General features: G+C 43.7%; 1 protein-coding gene across 4 annotated transcripts in view; it reads left to right on the top strand.

The window, feature by feature from the left end:
- The first annotated feature begins 884 nt into the window (after positions 1-884).
- tpk1 (thiamin pyrophosphokinase 1) overlaps positions 885-20,054 on the top strand; it is a 91,764-nt gene continuing 72,594 nt past the window's right edge. Inside the window, exons 1-6 of one of the 4 annotated variants that reach the window (XM_084474900.1) lie at positions 1,063-1,146; positions 1,639-1,686; positions 2,141-2,228; positions 2,668-2,764; positions 12,367-12,441; positions 19,436-19,505. In XM_084474900.1, the coding sequence (XP_084331026.1) occupies positions 2,713-2,764; positions 12,367-12,441; positions 19,436-19,505 (197 nt within the window). In that variant the 5' untranslated portion in view covers positions 1,063-1,146; positions 1,639-1,686; positions 2,141-2,228; positions 2,668-2,712. Of the gene's footprint in view, positions 904-988; positions 1,147-1,638; positions 1,687-2,140; positions 2,229-2,667; positions 2,765-12,366; positions 12,442-19,435; positions 19,506-20,054 lie in introns of those variants that run through there. The other 3 variants (XM_084474899.1, XM_084474901.1, XM_084474898.1) reach the window with 3 other exon arrangements.

Consider the following 20,054-nt stretch of genomic DNA (forward strand, 5'->3'; position numbering starts at 1 on the left):
GGACAGCTGCTGATTGATGGCGGAGCGTTTGTCTTAACGAGCCTCCGGAGCAGATTCACCTTGAGAAAGATTTGCTTTCTCACTTCAACGTTGCAGATACACATGTCTCAGACGGCGACATAGACTGTCATTTCAGACCCGACTGTGTGTGTGTGTGTGTGTGTGTGCATGTGAGTCACTTTTATTCTGGTGTCTTTTTTCTGATGTTCTCTGTTTGTGAATATATCCTTTGTATCCTTTCTGTGTGCTTGTCACTGTGTGAGAGAATGAGTGAGTGAGTAGAAAACGAAACAGAGAGAAGGAGACAAAAAAGAGTGAGAGAGAAATACATTGCCCTGTAGTCAATTAAGCCCATAGGGTTAATTAGAGCAGGGGGCAATCATTTAGATTTCTAATACAAAACACTTTGGAAATATGTTTTCCGTAGTGCATTGAAATTGGTCAAAACCCCCTGGGTCACTTTAGATAAGTTGCACTATCTCATAACTTGTTATCCATAACTTACTTGAAAATAAATAACGTTTAACTGCTAGTTTATGGTGTGATTTTTAATACAAAAAAACATGACAGATAAATAATTTTATCTTGCACAATTTTCTATACTTAGCAATGATGAACACTTATACAACAACTTATAGCTAAACTAGCATTTCAGTAGGTAGACATATTCCAATCACAGCCTCTAGGTGTCCCCATAACAAACTGTTGGTATTTTGTTTCACTTCAGGATCGCTCTCTGCAAGGACCGTGCACTCTTGTTGTTTGTTTACAAAGTTGTGGATCAGGAACTAATGACTAACTAAAGTCTCCTTCATTCTCTAAGTTTACAGTCAATCTACACAATATACGGTATTGCGGTGGAAACCAACCTCATCGGGTGTCTACGGTGTGGATTTCGTATTCGTAAGGACTTTTTTTCCATGACCTGGTCGATGTTTCGGATGACAACCCCCTTTTTGCAGTCGTCAAATCAGATCGCATGTGCCCTGAGAGAAGGCGTGTTGATCGTTCACTGATCCATTCTCCTCCCTAAGTCCAGATTGGGTAGTGTGTGTTACTGACGGTTTTAGTAGTCTTGTACCTGTCAGATCGACACGACAGTTAAAGTCCACTCGTAAGCCAGTATTGTGTAACATAAAGAAACAGGTGAGATCGTCACTAATATCCATTTGTTTTAATAACGTTACACAACAGGGACGTGTAGTTTTAATAGTCAATGGTTTCAGGTATTGCTATTACTTTTTGCAGAGGTGCATTGGGTCATACTGGGGGTTTCAACTGTCACTCGAGTTAACCTTATTGACATTGTGCAAACACAGAATACCTTTGGCGTTGTTCTTCAGGTCTGATGCCGACTCTCGTGTTCGTCTGCAAGACGTTCGATATGCAATACATGTGGCTGCATGGAAACATTCATAGTTTTATTCTGACGTATGAGGACCTGACCTGAACCTATACACAACCAATGCATTACATTTTATTGCAAGCAGATATCCCTCACACATTTTGTGAACACATTTTCAATATAAGAACATAATACTAGTGGCTATAACTCAGGAGTCAAAAGTAATACAAGCCTGTTTCAATACTGATGGAACACCATCAGTATTGAAACAGGCTTGTATTACTTATTCACAGCTCTATCTGATTGGCTGGCACGCCTCAGGAGAATGATTGACATCCACAGTAAGAGACTGCGACACATATAAATGCATAGGCTGCTTTATTTTATATGAAAGCAATAACCTGTTCATTTTGTCTTGCATATTTTGAATTGTCTTATGTGCTGCTGTTACAGTGTAATCAAGCTTTACAGTGGGTACACACTAATTAATTATTTATTGTGCCTACGTTTAGGCATAAATTGTATGAAAAGGGAAATATTAAGTATTATGGGCTATACAGCACCAAATAAATCAGACTAAATTAAAAGGCATAAATTTAATAAAACCCTAATTAGGCAAATTATAGCTAATTTACCCCGCCAGTGTGCCCAATGAGATAATAAGTCATTCTCGGTGGAACATATAATCTTAACAAAATAATTCATAGACAAAACCTCTTGTCTACTGCCCATATTTAATACATTACTGCAGTTTTACATTTATCTTGTGGCAAATTAATTTGATTAACATTTCAGTCTCAACAGTCTGCTGCTGAAGTTGTCTGAGAAAATGATAAAAAAAACAACAACAGACTTTCAACAAATTGCAAAGAACCATTTGAGTGTAAGTTTTGTCTATGGCACATCCCATACCATTACATCCTCCAGTAATATTGTCCATCGTAAATGCTCAATCGATAATCATGTCATTCAATCCTATATTGAATCATAAACCTTGATGAAGACATTACCGAGAATGAAACACAAAGGTAATAGTTTGGAGTCTATTGCCTGCCAACTCCAAAATAAATGGTTTTATGGTCAAAACATTTGGCTTTTTGTTGTGGTTCATTATCGCCAGATGTGTTTAATAATATCTAATTTATTGTCAAATTGCTGCCTTTAGAAATTTCCATTTAACAACATTCTGCGTGTACAATAAACCCATTACATCATGACAGAAAAGAAGGCACAGGTAGATTGATTAAATAAATAAATATAAATGCGGTGAAAAGAGGAGAGAAAGCAAGGTTAATGGCTTCTCTACTTTTGCTGTGTTCCAGTTGAGTAAGCGCTGCTCAGCGTAAGGTGGTGGAGGGCTTCGGTGGATGCCAGTCATGGACGAGCAGTTGACACCTTTGGACTGCCTGCTACCCTCAGGTATCATGCACCAGAAAACACATGACTGACTACAAGTGTGTACACACACACACACACACACACACACACACACACACACACACACACACACACACACACACACACACACACACAGAAGAAGCAATACGCTTGCACAAACACAAACACACACACAAAGAAAACATCCAGCATCCAACAACCACCCATACACATGCATGCTTAGTTGACACACACACACACACACACACACACACACACACACACACACACACACACACACACACACACACACACACACACACACACACACACACACACACAAATGTGGTACAAAAGGAACTGTGGAACCTCGTGTCTATCAAGCCAGACACAAGGTAACAGAGTTCCCTTCGGCAAGAGTCTCATTACTGTCAATCTGCCTCTCATAGGCTTCCTTCTCTGACAATCACAAACACTCTTTGGGGGATGAACAAACAATCCATTGTCATAATTACAACCATGTGAATGTGTGCTCAAGTCGTGGACAAACTGAACAGCACAGGCACACACACAATACCAGACAGACTGACTGAAGGACTTGTGCTTTACAAGACTCAATCACATCATTAGCAAGTGATGAAATATGTGCACAGATTGCAGTAAGTTTCACATGTAACACTTGAAGAAGTTGAATACAATTTATCAGAACTAATTTATCCCACTGAAAGACACAAAGTGAATAGCTGATCTAATTTTAAACAGCCACCAAGGAGTGATTTTTTTCTCTGAGTAGGAAGCCATGTTCATAACTGAACTTCCCCAAACGGCGCTGGTTTGTCTTATGTAGTCTGAAGTAGTAGTAGAGAACTGCACAGCGGCCGGCTGGCCTCCGTTGGGAAGATGGTGGTTAGACACACGCCCAGTTCTTTCTCGCTCTGTCGGCCACTAAGCTCCCAGTGTAGATCTGTCAAATAAAGTGGACAAAAAACAAGAGAACGACAGAGAATGTCTTGTGTGTTTGTTCATCCCCGCTCAAGCTGTCTCACTCGCCCACCGCCTATTGCCTCCCCTCCTGGGGCCTCATTTATCAACCGTGTGTAGAAAAGGATCTAAATTCTCTCTTACGATTCAAATTTAGGATGTGCTTAAGTTAAAACAAACAAACAGTATTTATCAAACGTGGGCAAGGCTATCGTACACACATCAGTAAGTAATCTATCTTGATAAATCCCACCTGCACTTCAGTACCATGCTTGTGCACGATCAGATCATTTGCATTCAGAAACGCCTCCAATTAACTATACATGGTCACAGACTTCCCTTTCCTTACCAAGGAAAGGTAAGTCTGGGGCCCCCTGCTGGAGCTGCTTCCCCCGCAATCTGATCGGATAAGCTTTGATGATGAGGATGAGGTCACAACGCATCCCTTTATCAACCAAGTGAATGTGTTTTCCCCTCACCGCTATAATGGCAAAGAGAGCGAAGAAAATAAACTTCTCCAACACTAAAATGGAAACGCTCATTAACAAGGTTGAATTAAACCAAAAGTTACTTTTTGGCTAACTTAGTGCAGGAGGCATTACAAATAAAAGAAAGCTTGCTGCATGGGAAAAAGTGACTGATGCAGTTGATTCAGTTGGGTCGTGAGTCACAGCCCACAGACGTGAGATGTCTGCAACTCACCAAGCAGATCTGTGCGATCTTTGAAAACGCGCTCCCTGCGGAGAGCAGTTTGCCAAGTCTTCCAATAACGCAAGATAAGCCATTGCACTACATTTAACACCTTTTTCATAGCTGTCTTTTATAGGGTTTGACCCCAATTTGTCTGTTTAAAATTAGACAAAGGAGTCATTTAATGTTTTCCAATTAAAGGAAACACGGGACACATGTGGATGTTGATTGCTTCATGCATATGTTGACACTCTTAAATGCTTTGCTTTTTGCTTGTAATATCGCTATTCTACCACTAGATTCGGTCCATACGCATGGTCAGAGCTGTGCTTAGATTTACACACATTCCTAAGTATAAGTACATCTTGGTAAATTCCATACTTTGCGTGGCAATGTTCGTATGCACTACTTACGCACAAATGTATGCGTAAGTATGGTTGCTAAATGAGGCCCCTGGTTCTGTGCCTTTGCTTCTTTTTGTCTGGCTCCCTCCCCTGCTCGGCTTCACTCCTTAGCTTGTCCCCTCGCTAGCTTTTGATTACCGCCTGTGGCACCGGAGTGTGTCAAATTGCTGTAATCAACTGGCTGAAGGAGTAGAACCACACTGTAAGTGTGTTTGTGAACGTGCACGCGTGTATTTGTCTGTTGACATGATTTTAAGTGTGTGTGTGTTTGTGTCCATGTCTGTGTCCATGCATGGGTGAAAGTGTTTCACACTGGATTCTCTTATTACCGGAGCAATGCATTTGTTACCGGATGTTTCTACATGCATGCGTCAGGGGCTTCGCAAGCTTTACACACACACACACACACACACACACACACACACACACACACACACACACACACACACACACACATAAAGGAAAAAAGACAATCAATAAGGACCAAAATCAGCCAGAAACATGCCCCCCCAGGAGAATTAATCAGGATTCAACAGTCAACCAAATTATCAGCTTCTTAAGGCCACGCTCACTCAAGTCCACATCTGAAGAGCGTAGACCATGTTCTTTTGGTTCACCACGGTTGCATGGAGAATTAATGAAGCTGCTGCTGAGTGCTGATACGGTCGTGTCAATGCAGGGCTTTAAGGTGCACTGAGAGCCGATGTCTCTTTGTGATTGCCTGGAGACGACAAACCTAGGATTTGTTGTCAACTCTAGGGTGTGAGGTCGTCAGATCTTGGCTCCTGTGTGTATCAGCAAATTGAATATGAAATTGCTGCCCCCGGGAATCTGATTATTACTATATCCTACATGTACCCCATTAATCTCATTAAATCGTACTGGGCAAAAAAAAGTGCATTTTATCGGAGAGAAATAATTAGCATACGTTCCGCAAGTGTGTATGTTTGTGTGTATGTTCGGCCCTTTGAGACGCCTCAGAAGGTGAAGTCTCCCGCGACAGCATGCCCGAAACGTACAGGCGTGTGTGTGTTTCGTCTGGCTGAGCTCATCTCTTTCTTACCTTCCCCCGATACACCTTTTAGCCAATTAAGAGACAAGGCTGGCAAATCTGGCCCCCCCCCCCCGACCCCTACTCCTCCTCCTCATCGTCATCGTCCTGTTTTGTTTTCTTGCCGTTCGCCCGCCCTCTCCTCTTCCTCAATCTTGGGTGACTCTTCTGCCTGAAATGACCTTGTCTTGCGATACAGACTTTCCATAAATTTATTTTTCTCCTTTTTGACGGCATCAACGTGACACTGCCGTTAGTCGTTGTGACAAACAGAATAAGATAAAGTCATTTCCACACCGTCTCGGTGCTGGCTTAGCCGCTCAAAAGATGCATCTGTTAGGCATAAAGGGCGTTGCATAGCAGTGGACAAGGTGAAGTAGCTGCTAATAGGCCCGGAACCGCCACAGTTAAAGCGATGAATGCATCTGAAGCTATTATACAGAGGGTGTACCGGAATACCTTGTCCTGTAGGAAAATAATTGGCCCCTTTCTAAGTGTCCAACTTGTCAGGTTGATGTGCTTTTCACTTGTCTGCCACAACAGCGGGCATGTCAGATTGATCCTGCAACCTCGGAACGCTTTTGGGCTCTAAATGGGGAATGAATATGGAAAGGTTATGCTGAAAATGGGAATACTGGGAAAGGTAAACTCAAAACAAGGAGTCCTTGGAACCGAGTCCAAAGAAGCCTGTCTATTTTCAAGTGTGAGGAAAATAATGATGCTACATCGATGACATGATTCTGTAGAAAGCATAAATTAAAAAAAATAGAGGTAATGTGGAGTAATTTTTAGATGCAATAAGGGTATTTTTGGTCAGTTGATTTGACATTTTGATTCCATTGTTTCACCTATCTGAATTCCACGTCGAGTGGACCCCCATAGGTTGCTGAGCTGTAGAACTGTACAGTACCAGGTGTACCCGACAAGGAGTGTCATCGCACTTTAGACGAAAGCCGGCAGTCACCTGGCTGACAACAATTATGTCACAAGTCGATAACTGTAAGGAAATCTGCATAGTTAATGCTGGTGAATATTTTGAATACTGTTCATTTGGACTGCAGTTGCTTAAATTAGGATTTGTGTTGTAGAGAAGGGATCAGCTATTTGTTGACTACTTTTTGCTCAACAGAATCTTTGCCAACTTATTTATTGCAGATTGTTTTCAAATTAGTGATATGGTGGAGTTTTTGGTTCGCATATGATCTAAAGGTCATCCATTTGTTTTTTTATTGTAACTTTCAAGTTAGGTCAGCTAGAAATTGGTATATCTAGTCACATGTGTTGTTTGGTCCTGTACACATGGGAGGGGTATTATGCAAATTATTTGGTTTTTATATGGGAAATACAAGTAAAATGCCTTTTCTGTAGACATAAAAATTTTTTACAGTCATATATGGGGTTTTCACGGTTCCAATGTCTGAGGCTCAAAATGTATGAAAGGACGAAGCCTTAAACTACCTTTCTGGAATATGGCACATTTACAATTAGTACCTCAGAGTCTAGTGATAAATCTTTTCCATTAGTCCTCAAACAGAAGCCCTTGGAAAATAATGTCAGTACTTAAATCACTTATGACAAGCCTGTTATGAAAATTTCACATGTGGCATATTAGCCCATTAGCCCTGGAATATCATTATTTTCTTTCAAAGTCCATTAATGCTACTTAAAAGGTGCAGTGTGTAACATTTTGTAGGAATTAGCAGTGAGGTTCCAACTCAAAGTGTGTGAAACTTCTAATTGAATCCTCGATTGATAATGGATAATCAATGCTCTAGTTAATGTTAGGTTTTGTGAAGAACCCATTGTTACGCGCCACACCTACCGCACTCGTTATTTATCTGGGTAGACAGCCCGTAACATGTCTGTTCCTACGTGGTGTGTCGAACTTGAAGAATGTTCCTAAAGTTTCCCTGGGTGAGTGCAAGCTTACCTATCTAGGGGGTTAGGTGCGAGGTACTCACTGCAGGTCCACAGCCGTCGCCCCCTCTGTGTGATGCCAGTACTGACCCTAACCATAAGCACTCTAAAGCTAAGCCTATTCCTAATGTTGTCATTCCCATTCAGCACTAACAGTTAAAAACGTAAATGTATAGATTCATTGAGTGCTGTTTTACATTACCTTTTAATATGCACTTTAACTCCATAACACCCTACGAGAACAGATGAAGCCATCCCAACATTATCCATCTTAATCTGCCTACCAATCTACCTTAGAATACAATCTGTTTCACTTTTGCACTCTTGCACAAGCTGCAAGCAGCATTTTACGAGTGCCAAGCCTAAATCCGACCAATAAGACCCCGTCAGACCATGAAGACCCTGATAGACCATTTAGACCATGACGAAGACCATTAAGTCTTTTTTGTTTGCATGCGCTTGACAATGCTGGAATAGCCTCAGCTTGGATCTGGTGATAGACGAACAAACTTCCATGACCGTACTGGCTGAGGAGTTATGAGTGTTGCAAGTTTTCAATTGATCGCTTTAGCTCCCCCTATAGTCCTATTGATTAACTGTAGCCTGGTTTACCTGGACCTATGCTTCTTTAAGTACTCCAAGTTTGTTGAAGATTGACTCAAGTTAACCCCGCCTTTAGTCACCTAACATTGATTTGGCTAATTTGGACGTCCAGCCGCCATTTTCAGACTTCAGACTTCAGACTTCAGACACTTTATTGTCATTTCACACAAATGTACAGGATACATTGGCTGAAACGAAATATCGTTTCTCACCAGCTCCTACTAGCAGTGCTTTACTAAAAGAAAAAGAATAATAAATAATGTAAAAACATGTTAAAATCATTCGGAAAAAAACAATCATACAGCTGCAGCAGTTTTGGGAACATGTCCATAATAAAGTGCTATTAGATGCAGGATGACTGACCTACTGACCTACTGACCTACGGGCGGGAGGGTTGGGTGTGGTGTGTGTGTGTGTGTGTGGGCGTGTGTGTGGGCAGGGAGCGCAGTCCATTTACCAGCCTTACAGCTTGTGCAAAAAAGCTGTTCAGCATCCTGGTTGTTCTGCAGCTGATGCTCCTGTACCTCTTCCCGGATGGCAGGAGGGAGAACAGTCCATGAGAGGGGTGATGGAAATCCCTGATAATGGCAGCAGCTCTGTGGGTGCAACGCTGCTCGTAGATCTCCTTCAGGAAGGGCAGAGAGGCACCAATGATTCTGCTGGCTGTTTTCACTATCCGGTTGAGCTGCTGTTGTTCGTATGCCTTGCAGCTCCCGAACCAGGAAGTGAAACCGTATGTGAGAATGCTTTCAATGGTACCTCTATAAAAGGTAGTGAGGTGAGGAGTGGGCAGACCTGCCTTCCTGAGCCTCCGGAGGGGGTGGAGACGCCTCTGGGCTTTTTTGATGACCGCTGTGGTGTTTGTTGAGAAGGTCAGGTCGTCAGCTAGATGGACTCCCAGGAACTTGACGTTACTGACCCTCTCCACGGCAGCACCATGGATGTTTATTGGTGCATGTTGTCTGCCACCCCTCCGAAAGTCAATCACCATCTCCTTTGTTTTGTCCACATTGAGGACAAGGTTGTGGGATTCACACCATGCAGTGAGCAGCTCCACCTCGATCCTGTACGCAGACTCATCATTGTCACTGATGAGCCCCACCACTGTTGAGTCGTCGGCGTACTTGATGATGTGGTTGGTACTGTGCCTAGCAGCACAGTCGTGGGTCAGCAGGCTGAACAACAAAGGGCTCAGAACACAGCCCTGAGGAGAGCCTGTGCTCACTGAGATGGTCCTGCCCACCTTGACTGCCTGGCGCCGCTGTGTCAGGAAGTCGAGAATCCAGTTACAGATGCCAGTGTCCACCTGTAGCATCTTCAGCTTTTCCACCAATTGTTGTGGAATGAGCGTATTAAAGGCTGAGCTGAAGTCGATAAGTAGGATTCTGGCATAGGTGTTTTTCCTCTCTAGGTGGGACAGTGTGAGGTGGAGTGTGGTGGCGATGGCGTCCTCTGTGGACCGGTTGGTTCTGTATGCAAACTGTAGGGGGTCCAGGTTTGCAGGGAGGCAGTTCTTAATGTGGCGCATGACCAGCCGCTCGAAGCATTTCATTATGATTGGTGTTAGGGCCACAGGGCGAAAGTCATTTAAGCAGGCTGGTTTTGACTTCTTAGGAACAGGGATAATAGTAGCACTTTTGAGGCAGGTAGGCACAGCTGCCTGGCTGAGCGATGTGTTAAAAATGTCTGTAAAAACATCTGACAGTTGCTCAGCGCAGTCCTTTAAAACACGGCCAGGGATGTTGTCCGGCCCTGCAGCTTTGCGTGGGTTAACGCTAGCGAGGACCCTTTTCACTTCAGCTGTGGACACCTGGAGTACCTGGTCAGTGGGTGATGGTGGGAGTGTCTGTGCTGGAATGATGGAGTTGACCTCAAAACGTGCATAGAAGTCATTCAGTTCATTCGGTAGAGAGGGGTCACTGTGGCATGTCCGCAGGGGGAGGGGCTTGTAGTCTGTAAGGTTCTGAAACCCTTGCCACAAGCGACGTGGGTCTTTGTCACTCATGAAGTGGCTGTTAAGTTTTTGTGCATACAGCCTCTTTGCTTCTCTGATCCCCCGGGACAGGTTCTTCCTTGCCACACTGTATGCGGCCGTATCACCTGCTTTAAAAGCTGCATTGCGGGCTCTCAGCAATGAGCAGACCTCCTCAGTAAGCCATGGTTTCTGGTTGGCACGCCTTTTTATTGTTTTAACCACTGTGACATCATCTATGCATTTATTGATGTAGCCAATGACAGATTCTGTGTATTCTTGTAAGTCAATGGCATTTTCATATGTTGCTGCTTCTCTAAAAATGTCCCACTGAGTGCTCTCAAAACAGTCTTGCAGTGCTGTTATGGCTTCCTGTGGCCACTTTCTGATCTCACTGACCACTGGCCTTTCCTGCTTCACCCTTGGTTTGTATGCTGGTGTTAGCATGACAGCCAGATGATCAGAGCTACCAACATGAGGAATTTTGTTACAGGTTCTTAGGAACATGTGCTTGACATTAGGGGAGACAAATTTCTACTGGATTTCATGACTGTAGAAGAAAGGGGTCAGAAAATATGGTCGTCCAAAGTCTGCATTTTCAGTTATACTGCCCCCCTATCACCCGATCTCGGTACAATTTGAAGAGGTTGCATTTTCAGTTGTTATAGCGCTCCCTATATCCCAATATAGATACAATTTGGAGTTGTTCATCTTGACCTATGTGCCTTTGACTACATCAAGTTTTATAATGATTGGTTTAAGTTAACCTTGCCTTTTGGCATTAAGTTAATTTTGGACGATTTTGAGCCTCATGTTGTTTTGTCAATCGACTTCATTTTACTTTGCACTTGGAACTTTGGTCCCCAACAGCCACTAAGTTGGTCCCGCTCAAATCAAACATTCCGTCTATGAACTGTGGTCATTTTAGTCAGCAGCCACGCCCATCTCGATGCCACGCCATAATTGAAAATATGTTTACTTTATCTTGTTTAGAATTTGATTCTGAAGAACTTTTGCATTGGACTCAAGATCATAGGAGTCCATTTTGATGTTGATATAAGCATTTAAATCTTTATGCGTTTTAAACCACACCCTTTTTAGAAGTCAATGGCTCCTGGTTGCTTTAATCTTTATTGTACAGACTTAGTTTTATGTCAGATTGAAGACATTGGTCCATAGATGATATGTGCTGAAGGATTTTTGTGTAAGTAAAAAAACCTAGGATCCTTAGGGAATTGAGGGTTTTTAACAAAGTTCAAGATAGTTGTAAATCTATCCAAATAAAGTCATAGGTTCTTGAGACATATTTGTTCACCATGAGGATATGCATGTGTGAAGAAAGTTTCATGACTGTAAGTCAAAGCGGTTACGAGATATGTTTGTTCAAAGTTTGTATTTTTGGACTTGCTATAGCGCCACCTTTGGGCCAATCAGTGTAATATTTGCTCTCTGTTAATCTTGAGTCAGCCTCTACAGCTGTAGAAGTTTCATAAAAAGCGTACGAGTGGTTTAGGCTGTGTACGCCTCTTGCACACTACCTCCGTCAGTCGACGGATGGGCGAGGGCGTGTCTGACGTATGGGGGAGTAGTCTTTGTGGACGCAGCCTGCAACAGGGGCAACACTCTCCTTGCTCTCTCTTTGCACCATAAAGCTGGCTTTTTCCTGCATCTTCCTGCTTGTTGTTGTTATTGCTAAATGGATCCCGTAGTCGCAAGGAGAGTGTTGCCCCTGTACGTGTACCACAGCAATCGCCCAATTCTTAAATCCATTAAATCCATTCTTAAATCCCCCGCTGCGGACGGCTTTTTGACATTTCCACGGTGGGTTGTATCACAAAGACCATTTCATTGGACATTGTCCAAATAGCGGCACACTAGTGTATTTGCATAACCGTGATCCGATTGGCCGATGGACCCGTCGCTTCCCAAAAAGTTGAACATTTCTCAACTTTTGACATTTGAATCCCTTCCTTTTTTCCATGCCCCACTCCTCCCACACTCCCTTTCTCCTTTTCTCTACTCACAGGCACTCAGAAGATCTGCCTAATAATGCTCAACCAGCCTCCGGAGAAGCACCATCTCCATGTCTTGTGGAGCAAAGGTAGGCCCACGTCTCCACTTCCGCCGAGCATCCAGCCCAGACCTACAACCTATCACTCGCTCCATAACTCACCCGTTATGTGTTTGCATGCATTCGGCTCTTCGCTCTCACATCTCTTCCTAGAGAGCTGCGGCCAGCCTTAATTAAATCATTTCCTGGGAGGTGCTGCCTGTAACCAACGGCCGCTCTGGTCCTGCCTCGCAGCCGTCGCCCCTTGGGCCCTCCAGTCACTGCAGTGCCTCAAGTGCTTGGTCTGTTGTAGAAAAATAATTGCTACCAATGAATAAATGCGAGACGATTGTGCTTTTTTAATTTGGAGCCCTACCTCTAGAGAATTTGATAATGACTTGGATCAATCTCATCCGCTATGTGTGAGAGAAAATAAATGAGACTAAAAGACACAGGAAACAGCAGAAATTCGAAGAAAAGAAAGCGTCTGGAGAAGGGAAAAGTTTGATTCCCAAACGTAGCTCCTCGTGTGATGCAGAAATGCACATCAGCGTCGTCCCTGCTCTGTTTATTTACTGAACATGCCGACTTGAAGGCATCAAAGCCCAACAAACACCAACCAAGTTTATTGTCTTCCATTCCCGGCACTGCATGTTGGCGGTACTAGTCGACTGAGCTGAACTTTTAGTCAGCCCAAGGCTAGGGAGTGGACGAGCTGGATTTAATTGAATGAAACCAAACTTAGCCGAGGAGTGATGTTAGCTGTGACTAAAGCATAATTTTGATGGAGGATCTTTATTAGCGACACTCCTGCCACCCTTGCTGTTAATTATATTACTAGTCCTCAGGCAGGGGAACAAATCAGTATTACGCAATGCAATGAAGGTTTTAAGCTGAACTCAGCCCCCCTCCCACGCAAAGAATTTGTCTCGCCTAGCTTAGCCCAGTGAAGGGCTGTTCAAATGGACATATGGTGAAGGAAAATTCCAAGTTTTGCATTTTTGTGACATTTATTTTTTACATGACTGATGTCACAGAGCATTTACGCTTTACACAATCATCTTTTATTTTCTAGAATTGTGTCCGTCATGAACTGGTTCTTCAGTGAAGTAAACCTGCGTTTTATTTGTTTACAGGCCAGTCTTGACCTCAACAATATGCCATGTTTCTGTATCTTAGCAACAGGCCTAAGTAGTCATTGCAGCATCCATGTTTATGTCTATGATCTACTCTCTTGTGACATCACATGTGGGAGAGTCCACCCAGAGGTACGATGGATGGATCAGTCAATAGGTTGTTGGCTGTTGGTTTTTTCCATCTATCATACTTGGATTCACCCACAAGTGAGGTAACCAGAGGGTAGATTGTGAAATAGCTTGGAATGGCTAAGCAACACAACACCTGGTGGTAAAATAGGGGACCTTTAATACAGTGATAAAGGGCTATATACATGTTGAATGATGTGTGTAACCCCCTTGTGGGCCATATAAACCACCTACCCAGGGTGGGGTTTAAAGAGGGAACCACAAATGAGTGGATCCAACACTGACAAAAAGGTTGTAGGTTGAACTAGTGAAAGTCTTACCTTAATCAATGCAATATCACCAGCAGCACCACTCTGAGACCAAGGCAACTAAAGAAGAACAGCCCTGTATTGACAAAAACAGAACTTGGGTCTGTCAGTACAGAATATTGAAGCTAAAAATTAAAGCATGGACTTCCAACTCCAGAGGGGTATTCCATCAACCAAGCTAAGCGTAAAGCCGGGCTTATTTAGCTTAGCTGGGCTTCTTTCAGCTAGAGTTGCGTTCCATGAACGTGACTTAAGGGAGTCTCCGCTAAGTAACTTATCCGACCAAACTAACCTGGTCGGGAGCAGGTTAACTGTCAGGCTAACTTGAGCGGTGTTTCAGAGAAGTCCATCTGTCGGCAACAATTGTACCATCAGAAGGTTCCGCCAAGCCTAGTCCTCACGATTTTGTCATAAATGTACATATATGAACAACAACGTATATTTTCACTAAGGGTCTAAGATTAAAGATTATAAATTAAGATCATAAATAAAATAATTGAATGAATTGCTATCTATTGTTACCATGGCTATTTTCTTAATATGGTGAATGGTCTAGCACTTGACCCGAGTTCACATCCAGAGTAGGCAATTTCATAGTATTCTTGGCGTTGGCTTAATTTTGTAATTCCCTTTAATTAATTATTTAAAATAAATGGCATGAAAAGTTAATTGATTTCTCTAGTAATCCTTCCTATATTACTAATTGCGTGGGGATTGAACCCCGGACGACCGGGTGCAAGTCCGACATGTTAATCTCCCTGATTACAAATCTATGGTCAATATTAAATAAAAATATGTTACGCTTAATACTACTTATGCATTCAACAGATCGGCGATTTTCTTTTGCCAGGCAGCCTCCCTGTTTTTATTAATGGAAAAGATCCCACTCGGTCCTTTTCAGACATTTGATCCATGATCCATTCCATCGACATTCACGGTTCTGGGCTGGTTACATATCTCGTGAACGTGCATAATCCACGATAATGTTAGCCTGGCATGAACTAACCTGAGCAAGGCGCGGCTGAACTGCGTTGATTCGTTAGGATGATTCGTTAGGATGGAATACCCCCTGAGGGGTATTCCATTAAAGTCGCTAACGGGGCCCAGATACACAAAATGTTTATTTTTAATCAACTTCCCGATCATCTGGCGTGCTCTGTGTTCCGTCTGCAATCAGCTGTAAAAGGGACATTCTTCCATGAGTCGAATCAAACCTTTTATTTATTCATGTTTCCAAACCAAGTCTGTCAAGACGCCTCTCAAATCAGTAGAAAGAGCTTTTCTCCTCTCTCTCTTCCCTTGTGTCTGTTCACACGGCATCATAACGGGCCCAGAGGACGTGCCTCCCAAAATTATAACCTACGTGTAAGAAATATTTCCCACACACATTTTATAATTTATTCATAAAAAAAACTAAAAATATTTCAGATGTCACAGTCCCTTTCAGAACTTGCCAAATCGAGAACCTTTTGGAACCATGAAATAATTTAGTATCTCAATTGTTTTATAATTCAAACGAGATGCCAGACTACAACCTATATATAGATCTCGATATCACGTTGATATTTTTCGAGAGAAAATTGCGCTCCAGGTAAATACCAGTGGGTGAGCGACGCGGTAGACGCGTCTGATACGTGTCGCTCGTGGCGTTTATACTCGCAACGGCGGGCAGGCAGGCGGGGGGGCAACAAGAAGTTTTCAATGCAATGACATTAATTGCATGTGAGTGGCAGATCTCAGATCTCTAGCAGTTCGGGGGGGTAAACACGCTAGTAGCAAGTTTACCATTGCTCACCGAGACATGCCATGCATTTTTAATGGTGTTTGCACGATAGGCAGATGTCAGGAGAGGGAAAAAGTGTGTGTGTGTGTGTGTGTGTGTGTGTGTGTGTGTGTGTGTGTGTGTGTGTGTGTGTGTGTGTGTGTGTGTGTGTGTGTGTGTGTGTGTGTGTGTGTGTGTGTGTGTGTGTGTGTGTGTGTTTCCTGGGGAGGAGAGTTCAATTCTCCAGATGGCTATTCACCTGGAGGCGTCTCAACCAGGTCTCCACGCTCATACAGATGCACAGGTGTCTCTCTCACACACACACACACACACACCACTTGCTGGCCCTCTGATCTCGCCCCCCCCTCTCCCCCGACAACACCACCGGCACCACCAGCAGCACCGCCTCCTCTGGGACCGAGGACAGCATGAGGAGGTGACAGATGGAGGGGATGCGTGGAGAAAAAGCAGAAGAGATGGACGGAGGGGCCTGACGTTGATGAGGGTTAAAGTTATGCACCGGGGCTGGGGCGAGATAGTCCTCATCAGAGAGAGCCCCGGCTGGCTCTCCTTCTCACGGTTTAATCCTTCACTCTCAATCTCCCTCTCGGCCTGGCTCTTTGTTTACTGCGCTTACTTCCCTGCTCGTGTAATCACGTCCTGCCTCGGGCGTAGGGGAATGCTGATTGACGGCGTTGCCCATTAGTGCCTGCGTGTAACACCGCCCTATTTACCACACACACGCTCACACACGCACGTACGTATGTACGTACAAGTACAGTAGCCGGAAGTCCCCTGTTGGTGGCAACAGGGTGTCGTTCGCTCAATGCAATGTTTTATACACTTTATGGTGTTCTTTAGATGTGGGGTACTCTGTGCAATGCTCTGTACACGTCATGGTGTGGTTGGCAGAAAGAGAGAGAGCTAGTGTGTGGAGATGAATGATATCCGTTGCATTACTTGGTGGGATAGTCTGCTGATTATCCACTGATTTCTTTTCAGCATAGAAGGAGTCTGAGAAGTGTATAAGGGGTTTGGGGGGAGGAGGGGGTGGGGGGGGGAGGGTAAGGGATTGAAATGTGTGGAGGGACTGAGGCAGATGAGGTGTTCGATGTGCTGCCATGAGTCACAGGTCTAGGAGAGGAGGAGTCTGTGGCCTATCTTGGTCCCTCAAGCCTGGCTGTCCCTCAAGCCTGGCCCCTCCAGTGAGGGGCCACTCCACTGAGAGGGCCCCTGCCGCGGGCTTGGTGGGTGAGGACCCCGGCCTGGAGGTTTATCTGAAGTGGTGGAGGGCAGATTGGGTGAAGCAAAGTGGAGTTCAGTCAGAGAGGGCAGCTGTTGATTGGACAGATGAAAAGGGGCGGGGTTAGGTAGTGAAGTTTATCTGGATGTCGTCGGCATGGCGATAGTGGTTGAGGGTGTGCAGGTGCCGGTGAGACCAAAGGGCATGTGGGTAATAAATAGGTGTGTGTGTTTGTGAAATAAAACAAATAAAATAAAAACTAATTGGGAAGTAAGGGATAATACAGGAGATGCAAATCTTCCACAAATCCATCGAGAAAAACCTCAGTGCTTTCCCTAATATTGTGTGAATGAGTATGTGTGTTTGTGTGTGTCAATGTCTGCGTGTGCGAGTGTCAGAGCGGTGCGCTTGGCAATCTGCCCCCACAAGCCTCGCAAGAGCCGCATTTATTTGTTTCCACTTCAGGTTATCATTGGGATCGTAAAGATAAAAGAAAAATTCCTGAGCCCCCATGCACTTTGTCAGAAATAATGACTTACATCCCACACTTGTCACGCGCTTTAACATCCTCTCGCATCGCCAAGCAGGTGGCGGTGAATAAAAGCCTATTTTTTTTAGTTTCTGTTAGAAGTATTTTATTTATTACCTTATTTGCCTCAACTTCAGGTTTCTTCAGCACTCTGTTTTCGACAAGTGAAAAGATGTTGAATCCTACTTCCCCCCCCTCCCCCTCCCCTGTGCGACGCCAAAGACATTTTATTGTAATGTAGACGGCGTGCAAGAGTAGTGTGATTTACAGAATAACAAGCTGAGCTTAACCTCGTCAAATTAACATTTTTAATTACGTTGCACGCCATGTCGCCGGCTCCTGTGACGGCTTAGAAGACTCACGAAGGAAGTTACAAAAGCGGTTGTAGACGCACAACATACAACTGCTAAACAAAAAAGTCATGAGTGTAAAATTGTTCCTCTCACCGATAACGTGTCGTGTTTTTGTGTTTTCAGTTCGAGAGCTTCTGCACGCATTTATTGATATGTGAAAGTAAATGTATAGCAAACTTCCCGACTTATAGTTGCAATCACTTTGACGAAGTGGGCTCCGACCAAATTAAAGAAACGTGCAAGTGCGCAGTGTTGTACGTTCTCACATCAACACCATAAACAAGTTTAGACCATTTGTATAAAAATAATATTGCTCTTTTTCTGTTCTGATTGATGTATGTTTGTTCAGGTCTTAATATTAATATACTAGGAGCATGAGAGTCTGCTGCAGACAGACAGTCACACACACACACACACTCACACATAACACGTGCCCACAGACAGCTCTTTAAAAGTGAAGGAGAGCAGTCTCTTTGGCAAGAGCTTTGCAACATTTAAACAAGGTGCATGCAGCACAATATGTTCCTTTGAAGTCTCTCCATGAGTGTCAAACGCCCCCCCCCCCCCGAAAAGTAAAGAAAACTCGCTGTTTGTTCAGTTTGAGCACAATTCAAGCTGTGAGTGGGCATACATTAGCCCAAAAAAAACCTGTAGCGAGGTTTCTGAGCAACAAAATAAACAACCGACAAACTGAACCATTATGCCCCATTTGAATAGAGGCAAGTGCTGTCATGTGCTGTCAAAGGTTCCCTTTTCAACCGTTTTAACGGTTACAATGCTACCAGAACACAGGTTACACAAGTGCACAGTCTAGTCTTACTTCACCAGTAGTACCCAGTGAATAGAAACATAATAACACTTTAGCAAACGAATGGAGTGAACGGGCAGGAAGTCCTTGGCACTCGCGCTTTAAAGTGTACCGGGGCCAGAACATGTCTGTGTCGTTAATTCAATATCACACTGATAAGCACAGCCCTGCTGATATTGAGTGTAACAACACGACCTGTGTTATATTGCGATCATACAAAAGTTCTACAAGCATGATTTATTAGTTAACAAATAAGCAAGAACTGATTACAATTTGTTTGTTTAATTAATCATTTTTTAGGCTCTGCCAACCGAAAATTGTTCTGCATGTGTTGCCGAGCAACACATAAACAGCCGTAACAGACAGCAGTAGCAAACAGCTAGCTTGCTACTTTTGTGTCGAGCTGCGCGTTACTGCAGGCCAGCTACTTTGCATCGTGTTCATTCATCTGTATGTTTCCGTTAATTGTGCAACCAGTGAATTAAGAGTCTGTTCAGTCGCTTTGGTGGCATATGTGATGCTGATGAGTTAACAGCTTGATAGTTCACAATCATCAAAGTAATTAACGGTTATTAATAAAACATCTGAAAAAAATAAGTAAAATGTACCTGTGCTGTTAGACTCTATATCAACTCTCATATAATGCCTCCAATTACTGAGTAAGAACTAACAGTTGTATAATTGCCTTTTCCTCTTCAACTTCTCTCTCTCTCTCGCTCTCGCTCTCTCGCTCTCTCTCTCTCTCTCTCTCTCTCTCTCTCTCTCTCTCTCCTCCAGCCCTCATCAGAGCGTGTGCAGACGGCGCTGCCAACCACCTTTACAGTGTCACTGCAGGGGACCGCGAAAGGTGAGACCTCCATGTGTATGTGTGTCTGTGTGTCTTTGTGTTGTAAGGAAATGTTTGGGGTTATTATCGTTTGTCTGTGGATGACATATTGTCTTGTTTGCTTATGTGTTGATTGGGGACTTGAGACACCCAGGGGCTGCACACAAGTCAATGACAAGATTAATTTTGGAATTATTTGCACTCTTTACGTTCATGTCACCGGAGTGAGATAAAAAAAATATTGGTGTCTGCGGTCGAGAGAGGGAGAAAGAGAGAGAAAGGGAGGAGAGAGAGAGAGAGAGAGAGAGAGAGAGGAGAGAGAGAGAGAGAGAGAGAGAGAGAGAGAGAGAGAGAGAGAGAGAGAGAGAGAGAGAGAGAGAGAGAGAGAGAGAGAGAGAGAGAGAGAGAGAGACCATGATGGATCTGGGCCTAGCCGGGTCCCTCAAGTGTCAGAGCCTCCACATTAACGTTAATGTAGAGGCTCTGACACTTGAGGGACCCGGCTAGGCCCAGACACACACAGTCTCATACACAGGGTGTTAACACCCTGTGTATGAGACTGTGTGTGTT

Source organism: Micromesistius poutassou, assembly GCF_964030765.1.
Source record: "Micromesistius poutassou genome assembly, chromosome: 11".
NCBI lineage: Eukaryota > Metazoa > Chordata > Actinopteri > Gadiformes > Gadidae > Micromesistius > Micromesistius poutassou.